Source organism: Caenorhabditis briggsae (genome assembly GCF_000004555.2).
Source record: "Caenorhabditis briggsae complete genome, chrV, whole genome shotgun sequence".
In the NCBI taxonomy this organism is placed as follows: domain Eukaryota; kingdom Metazoa; phylum Nematoda; class Chromadorea; order Rhabditida; family Rhabditidae; genus Caenorhabditis; species Caenorhabditis briggsae.
In genome coordinates this window covers 5,483,300-5,492,284 of record NC_013488.2, presented here as the reverse complement: position 1 = coordinate 5,492,284, position 8,985 = coordinate 5,483,300, and the positions used below count along the sequence as shown (strand labels likewise).

The 8,985-nt window shown below is 34.9% G+C and overlaps 3 protein-coding genes across 3 annotated transcripts in view; 1 reads left to right on the top strand and 2 right to left on the bottom strand.

Annotated features, from left to right (window-relative positions):
* CBG27003 overlaps nt 1-3,724 on the top strand; it is a gene marked incomplete at both ends in the record, with an annotated part of 5,911 nt that extends 2,187 nt beyond the window's left edge. The window contains one exon of the mRNA XM_045237053.1: nt 3,689-3,724. Coding sequence (XP_045099251.1) covers nt 3,689-3,724 — 36 coding nt within the window. The remainder of the gene's footprint in view (nt 1-3,688) is intronic.
* A 69-nt stretch (nt 3,725-3,793) lies between these two features.
* Nucleotides 3,794-4,970, bottom strand: CBG27002 (the record flags this gene model as incomplete). The annotated part of the gene is made up of 2 exons (XM_045237052.1): nt 3,794-3,885; nt 4,763-4,970. The coding sequence occupies 2 exons, from the start codon at nt 4,968-4,970 to the stop codon at nt 3,794-3,796; spliced, it is 300 nt and encodes a 99-aa protein (XP_045099250.1).
* A 392-nt stretch (nt 4,971-5,362) lies between these two features.
* On the bottom strand, nt 5,363-7,751 carry CBG12171 (the record flags this gene model as incomplete). Its single annotated transcript, XM_002636198.1, has 7 exons — nt 5,363-5,541; nt 6,012-6,077; nt 6,124-6,313; nt 6,458-6,594; nt 6,649-6,996; nt 7,241-7,392; nt 7,549-7,751. 7 exons carry the CDS (start codon nt 7,749-7,751, stop codon nt 5,363-5,365), a joined length of 1,275 nt encoding a protein of 424 aa, XP_002636244.1.
* Nucleotides 7,752-8,985: the final 1,234 nt, after the last annotated feature.

The following is an 8,985-nucleotide window of genomic DNA, read 5'->3' as shown; positions in this document are numbered from 1 at the left end:
GGATTCTCTGGAATTTTCTGGAATTTACTGGAATGTTCTAGATCTTTCTGGAATTTACTGGAATTTACTGGAATTTTCTGGAATTTTCTAGAATGTTCTGGAACTTCCTGGGATTTTCTGGCATTTTCTAGAATGTTCTGGATCTTTCTGGAATTTACTGGAATTTTCTAAAATGTTCTGAATCTTTCTGGAACTTTCTAGAATGTTCTGGAACTTTCTGGAATTTTCTGGAATTTTTCTAGAATTTTCTGGAATTTACTGGAATTTACTGGAATTTTCTAGAATGTTCTGGAATTTTCTGGAATTTTCTGGATTTTTCTAGAATGTTCTGGATCTTTCTGGAAATTTCTGGAATTTTCTAAAATGTTCTGAATCTTTCTGGAATTTTCTGGAATTTACTGGAATTTACTGGAATTTTCTAGAATGTTCTGGAACTTCCTGGGATTTTCTGAAATTTTCTAGAATGTTCTGGAACTTTCTGGAACTTACTGGAATTTTCTGGAATTTTCTGGAATTTACTGGAATGTTCTAGATCTTTCTGGAATTTACTGGAATTTTCTAAAATGTTCTGAACCTTTCTGGAATTTTCTGGAATTTACTGGAATTTTCTGGAATTTTCTAGAATGTTCTGGATCTTTCTGGAATTTACTGGAATTTTCTAGAATGTTCTGGAACTTTCTGGAACTTACTGGAATTTTCTGGAATTTTCTGGAATTTACTGGAATGTTCTAGATCTTTCTGGAATTTACTGGAATTTTCTAAAATGTTCTGAACCTTTCTGGAATTTTCTGGAATTTACTGGAATTTTCTGGAATTTTCTAGAATGTTCTGGAACTTCCTGGGATTTTCTGGCATTTTCTAGAATGTTCTGGAACTTTCTGGAATTTACTGGAATTTTCTAAAATGTTCTGAATCTTTCTGGAACTTTCTAGAATGTTCTGGAACTTTCTGGAATTTTCTGGAATTTTCTAGAATGTTCTGGATCTTTCTGGAATTTTCTGGAATTTTCTAAAATGTTCTGAATCTTTCTGGAATTTTCTGGATCTTTCTGGAATTTACTGGAATTTTCTAGAATGTTCTGGAACTTTCTGGAATTTACTGGAATTTTCTAGAATGTTCTGGAATTTTCTGGAATTTACTGGAATTTACTGGAATTTTCTAGAATGTTCTGGAATTTTCTGGAATTTTCTGGAATTTTCTAGAATGTTCTGGATCTTTCTGGAAATTTCTGGAATTTTCTAAAATGTTCTGAATCTTTCTGGAATTTTCTGGAATTTACTGGAATTTACTGGAATTTTCTAGAATGTTCTGGAACTTCCTGGGATTTTCTGAAATTTTCTAGAATGTTCTGGAATTTTCTGGAATTTTCTGGAATTTTCTAGAATGTTCTGGATCTTTCTGGAATTTACTGGAATTTTCTAGAATGTTCTGGAACTTTCTGGAACTTACTGGAATTTTCTGGAATTTTCTGGAATTTACTGGAATGTTCTAGATCTTTCCTGAATTTACTGGAATTTTCTAAAATGTTCTGAACCTTTCTGGAATTTTCTGGAATTTACTGGAATTTTCTGGAATTTTCTAGAATGTTCTGGAACTTCCTGGGATTTTCTGGCATTTTCTAGAATGTTCTGGAACTTTCTGGAATTTACTGGAATTTTCTAAAATGTTCTGAATCTTTCTGGAACTTTCTAGAATGTTCTGGAACTTTCTGGAATTTACTGGAATTTTTCTAGAATTTTCTGGAATTTACTGGAATTTACTGGAATTTTCTAGAATGTTCTGGATCTTTCTGGAATTTTCTGGAATTTTCTAAAATGTTCTGAATCTTTCTGGAATTTTCTGGATCTTTCTGGAATTTACTGGAATTTTCTAGAATGTTCTGGAATTTTCTGGAATTTACTGGAATTTTCTAGAATGTTCTGAATCTTTCTGGAACTTTCTAGAATGTTCTGGAACTTTCTGGAATTTACTGGAATTTTTCTAGAATTTTCTGGAATTTACTGGAATTTTCTAGAATGTTCTGGAACTTCCTGGGATTTTCTGGAATTTTCTAAAATGTTCTGAATCTTTCTGGAATGTTCTGGATCTTTCTGGAATTTACTGGAATTTTCTAGAATGTTCTGGAACTTTCTGGAATTTTCTGGAATTTTCTAAAATGTTCTGAATCTTTCTGGAACTTTCTAGAATGTTCTGGAACTTTCTGGAATTTTCTGGAATTTTCTAAAATGTTCTGAATCTTTCTAGAATGTTCTGGATCTTTCTGGAATTTACTGGAATTTTCTAGAATTTTCTGGAATTTACTGGAATTTACTGGAATTTTCTAGAATGTTCTGGAATTTTCTGGAATTTTCTGGAATTTTCTAGAATGTTCTGGAACTTTCTGGAACTTACTGGAATTTTCTGGAATTTTCTGGAATTTACTGGAATGTTCTAGATCTTTCTGGAATTTACTGGAATTTTCTAAAATGTTCTGAATCTTTCTGGAATTTTCTGGAATTTACTGGAATTTACTGGAATTTACTGGAATTTTCTAGAATGTTCTGGAACTTCCTGGGATTTTCTGGCATTTTCTAGAATGTTCTGGATCTTTCTGGAATTTACTGGAATTTTCTAGAAGGTTCTGGAACTTTTTGGAATTTACTGGAATTTTCTAGAATGTTCTGGAACTTCCTAGGATTTTCTGGAACTTTCTGGAATGTTCTAGAATTTTCCGCATAACTTAAGAACCTTGTATTCAAAATGAAACTACTATGACCCATTTTCAGTAGTCCACAGGATCGAAATTCAAGTGATATACAAAAGAAACGAAATTTTCGAAATTTTTCAGTTCTGAAGATTTGTGATCAATTTTATGCAGGCAACACCTAGATAGGCCAAAAAATTGTTTTGCATAATTTCGTGAAGTTTTATTGAGTTTGAGCATAGTTTTGAAATTTTCGATTCTCAACACTGTAGCTTCCCTGTTAGCTAGAAGGCCCAGTACACCATAGACATGAAGCGCTCGGCAGTTCATGACTACATACCACACACCACTATAGGAGTCCCACGTCCCTTTGAGTTTTTCAAGTTAATGTCCGAGACGGACACACACACAGACACACAGAAAAGTTTCCTTAGTAAGAAGTAGATCTAAACTCATAAAGTTTTGAATTCAGAAATCTCTTTTTTTCAAAATTCAAAAATTCGGAAATTCAGGAATTTTAGCGAATTCCAAAATTCAAAGTTTTCAGCAAATTCCATATTCGAAAATCTCGCAGTTCAAAAAATTTCAGGTGAAATCTAAATTTTTTTTTTACAAAATTAGCTTCTTGATTTCTACAGAAATTCAAGATATCAGATGTTTGGAAACTCGGAAAATCATAAATTCGTGAATTCTGAAATTCGGGATTACTGTAATTCAGAAATTCAGAAAATCGGAAATTCAGCAATATCAAATGCTATGATTTTTGAATTATAGATTTTTTACGGAAATTCTGGAATTGAAAATTTGGAATATTCAAAAAATCCAGGCCTAGAGCATTTTCAGAAATACAGTAGTCTCAAAGTATTCAGAAACTTAAAGGTTCCAAAAAATCCCGCAATTTTTTTTCCTTTTTCCAGTGTTTTCCCATGTCACCATTTTCTGATCTTCCCACCAACTGATAATCATTTTGCTTCGAAAACCCATAGCTTTTTATTACATTTTCAGTTTTTTGAACTTTTCATTTTGGTTATCACTTCTTAATCAAAAAAAAAGTCACAGTCAACGGGCATTTTTTCCAAGAAAAATGCATGAGAAAAGCATGAAAATAAATTACAGCATCAAAAACACAGAAATCACAAAAGCCATGAAAATTGAGTTAGTACCTGAAGTCTTGGTTGTGGTCTCAATATATTCAGGACCTTCTGAAAAAGACATATTTCTAAAAGCGGTACATTTGTATTTTGGATTCGAGGTTAGAACTAGCAGAGTTATGTAACTTGCCGCCGATTTTCCGATGACTTAGATGAAGGAAATATGGCGTTTTCAGCCTAAGCCTATAAACGGTTTCCTAGTGTCAAAATTTTTCTACCCATTTTTTAATGTGATTTTCATTCGTTCCGCAATTCTAGAACAGTGCCATAAAACTTTAGAAATGAAAAAAGAAAAAAACAAAAAAATGATTTCAGAAAAGAATAGATCAACTGAAATGAGCAAAAAACAAGAAACTGTAGCACTTTGGAACATTTTGGGGACTTTCCCAACCATGACTCTGTCACCTTCTGAAAACCCCCGTTTAATATTTAAACCCCCGGAATTTCGGTCAGGAAATTTTTCTGGGTCACGCAGTCGACTCCGAATTTTTAGAGGTACCGTTTCTCACGAAGGGCTACAACGTTCATGTTGACACCTTTTAATGAAACTTGACCTAAATAGGGAGTTCCAGTGAAGCTTCAGGGTGGAACAAAGATTATGTGGAGCAGTGTAGTAACCGATATATTACTATTTTCTATGACTCACTAACGTTATATTGAGCTGAAGAGCTCAAATAAATTACTCCATTTAGCTCTTTGAGTACATTTGTGTCCAAAGAGGTTGTAAGAGTACCAGAATCCATAACAGCCAACGGGATCATTTGTCCATTAATTGTTTTATTTTTGATATCATATAATCTGAAAATTTTAATCCTATAAGACTTTAAATAGAAGGTTTTTCTTCAGAAATGTTTTCAGAATATTGTGGGCATTTTTTCAAAAACCTTCGAAGTTGTTCTATCAAAAAATTGATTGTCAAAAAACTTACGATGTATTTGTTCCATTGTTTCTTTTAAGACCACGAAAATACTTGAAAGAGTGGTCGTACTATCAGAAGTTGCCGAAACGTATATTCCGTATGGTGCATCGCCATTCAGCTGGTTCACCTCGTTTCCTCCTTTCAGGGTGTTCAAATTGATTAGCTGTTGACCGTAAGCGACGGAAAATAAGAGTGCAGAAAGTAGTAATAATTTCATACTGGTATTTTCTTGAGAACAAGCTGAAATTTTATGAGAAGAAGCCAGTTTTTATTCTAAAAGTTTCAGATTTTAAGCACATCATGATTGGTTGAAGTGGGTTGGGTGTCAACGATACTAAAGATAAAAGGAATATGATATGATAAGATAATTAGACAGAAATATTCTGTGTCAACAGGGTTTTTTTTGGCTTGTAAGAGGGACTACTCACCATTTTGCTTCGAAAAACCAAGACTTTTATTACATTTTCAATTTTTTGAACTCTTTTCATCGTTATCAAACTGTGCACTTCACAATCACAAAAAAAAATCACAGAGCATGGAAATGCTTTCAAGAAAAGGGAATCGAAATTTCATTCTCTTTTAGAACATCAGAAATTGAGAGAAAGATCGTTAAACGGACCAGGTGAAGCTAATGAAAATTAAAATCGGAAATAAGATTTTAATGGAATCCGAAGATTTGGTTGTGGTCTCGACGCGGCCAGGAACAGTTGGAGCTCCTGGATTTGGAACAGTTGGAGCTCCTGGATTTGGAACAGTTGGAGCTCCTGGATTTGGAACAGTTGGAGCTCCTGAAATTTATAGGATTTCAAAAGTTTTTCTCTATTAGCTATTCAGGGTACGATCTACTAATCATTTAATTATTTATCGGTTCCTTCTTCTACAAACGGTAATCACTTTTTGGAGGATGCAACTGGACGAACCGAAACCACCGGATCCTTCAATTTTTGGCATTTTTTGAAAATCGAAAACCGAAGCTCTCATCTCTCTTCAACCGCGAACCGTAAAAATGAACATCTCCCGAAAATTTAGATTCTCGTAAGAAAAAAAAGTTTTTCATATTTTCCTTATTGACAATACATTTCAATGAAGTTTTTGGTAACTGAGCTTTTAGCTAATAAATTAAAAAATATGATTTTTTACCCATGCATTATTTTATGGTTTTATGGTTTTTAAGCACCAGGTAGGAAACAAGCAACAAATAAAATTCAAAGCATTAAAAAGACAGAAATCACAAAAGCCATGAAAAATTGGATAGTACCCGAAGCTTTGGTTGTTGTCTCAATTTGTCCAGGACCACTTGTTGGAGATCCTTTCTTTCCACCTTCTGTAAAACAAATTTTTGAAAACTTGCGAAACTTTTTCACACTTACGAAGTACAAAGTACTGTACGTAGTAATATCCGGATTCTCCTGACGTCGCGCTGATTTTCAGATTTTCCCCAATGACTGGAATGCTCCATGGAGAGAAGAATGGGTTTGGTACAGTGTTGTCGTCATATGCCGAGGCACCATCGTTGTAGCTAACGGATACTTTTCCACGGTTTTCAAGGCTACCGAGCATCTGAAAAATAAAGATATATATTTTGCTGAAATTAGGTAATTTGAGCATCCCAAGCTCGTCACTGAGCTACGCGGTCGGCAGCCAACTTCTAGATTGGGGGGCTCAGCAGATAGGCCGCCCCTCAAATTTTGAAAACAAACCCACATTAGCTCCAGAAGTTCCCGAGTAGCTTGTATCTCTTTTTATGTGCACTGTTGTTACAGTACCATCCATTTTTCCTTGTGGCCTCATGAAGAATCCAGTGGTACTGTACGCACTGGTTGTGGACTCGCCAATGTTCCCTGTAAGCCAGGAAAAATCAATATATTATTGAGTTTTTCAATCAAGGGACTCACAACTTCCCGGCTCGACTCTAAAACTTGGTCCTCCATTGGATGTTCTCAAGTAAAATGCCACAGTAGAAGCCAACGTGAATTTCTCAACGTTTGAAAAGTATTGAGTGAACTTGTCAGAAACTACAGGATTCGAGAAAATCTGAGTGTTTTTGGATTCCGTTTGGTCTTGAGGGATTCCTGCGTAGATATATGAAGAGCTAGACGGATCTTGGTTCCATTGAGAGATGATAGAGGATTGAAGTGGATTGGTTCCTCGATAAGTGTTCAGGAAAAGAGTCAGAGTCTCAACGGTGACAGGTTTAAGGTTGAAGTTGAAGGTACTGCTGACGTCGTAGACGTTGAAGTTTTCTGGAATGTTCTATGAACTGTTGTTCAAATAAAACTTGGAAAAGGCTCCTTATTTCTGAGCTGATTTGTCTAGCTTCCTTCGAGAAATGCCAGAAAAGTCAAAAGAAGTTTGTTAGTTGAACTTTCTTTGATAGCTCTTACAGTAACCGAGATAAACCCGTTATACAGTAAATGCGGTTTAAGAATACCTAATATTTTCAGTTGCTCTTTTTATCCTGAAAAATTAATAATTTTAATGACTTACTATTATTATACTGCGCTGTGAGGCTCAAATAAATGACTCCATTCAGTCCTTTGAGAACATTTGTGTTCAGAGAAGTTGTAAGAGTGGCAGTATCTATAACAACCAATGGTGTCATTTTTCCATTGCTTGTTTTGCTTTTGATATCATATAGTCTGAAAATTTCAGCTTTACAACTAGTTTGACAGAAATAGGTGAGAGCTCTAATAGAGTTGTTTTTCCAGAAATATTTTCAGAATATTTTAGAAACTCTGAAAAACACTTTTAAACATTTAATGTTGCTCTATCTTTAAAATTTTTCAATCACTTACGATGTTTTAGTTCCATCTTTCTGGACCACAAAAATATTTTGGAGAGTTGCTGTATTATCCGAAGCCGCCGAAACGTAAATTCCACATGGTGCATAGGAATTCAACTGGTTCACCTCGTTTCCTCCTTTCAGGGTGTTCAAATTGATTAGCTTTTGACCGTGAGCCACAGAAAATAAGAATGCAAAAAGTAGGAACAATTTCATATTGGAATTTTCTAGAAGAATCAAAAATAGAATGAAAAAAAACCCCCGGAAAAAGTCTTTTATACTGAAAATTCGGTTCTTGCACATCACTTTCGGTGGGGGTGGGTTGGGTGTGAATCGACACTAAAGATAAGAGAATATAAATGATAAGAGAGAATCAAAAGAGAATTACTCAGAAATATTTTGTGTCGATGGAATGAGTACTTTTTGTAGGATTCTGAAAATCGGAGACTCTGGGATTTTGAAAGAGTTTTCAGATGCTCAGATTTTAGGATTTTAAGATTCCAATGTTTCGATATTCTTGCGTTCGTGGCCCAGATCCTGTTATCCTGGGAATCGGAGCTTCGGAGGTTTTCGAAATCCGGGATTCTGAAATTCTGAACTTCTAAGATTCTAAGGATCTGAGATTCTAAAGATTGTAAGATTCTGAGATTCTGAGATTCTGAGATTCTTAGATTCTGAGATTCTTAGATTCTGAGATTCTGAGATTCTGAGATTCTGAGATTCTGAGATTCTGAGATTCTGAGATTCTGAGATTCTGAGATTCTGAGATTCTGAGATTCTGAGATTCTGAGATTCTGAGATTCTGAGATTCTGAGATTCTGAGATTCTGAGATTCTGAGATTCTGAGATTCTGCACTCCTTTAAAATCAATGACTCCCACTCCTTAAAAATCAATGACTCATTAAAATCAAAATTTCAAACATCAGATTTCATACTTGTAAAATTCCGGGCCGGCCCGCCAAAGCCCGGGCCGGACCTGAGGAAAATTTCAAGGCCCGGGCCCGGCCCGGAAAACCCGGTAGCCAAAATTTTTTCATTTTGAACCGAATTTTGAGCTCTCAATACAATTTTCTATATGTTTTTTGTGCTTTTTGGATTGTTTGTCTGTTTGATCAAACAATATTTTTAAAAACTCGAAAAAAATCACATAAGGGTCCCCCCTATGTGTTTTTTGAAATTTTGAAAACTTGTGGAATGACAGGCCCGCCGGGCCGGGCCGGGCCTCCGAAATTCGGGAAAAAGCCCGGCCCGGCCCCGTTTTCAAGTATGTCAGATTTCTTTTTTTTTTTCTCCGATTCTATCAAGTTCAACATTTCCATTCGAAAGGTTTCATTAGTCATTATCTAAAAATCAAACTTCCTGATTTCTTGTCTACCATTTTTCACGTGCATTTTTTGCAACTTTCAGACACAGAACTTTTACCTGTAGTCTATAATAAATATTTTATGTC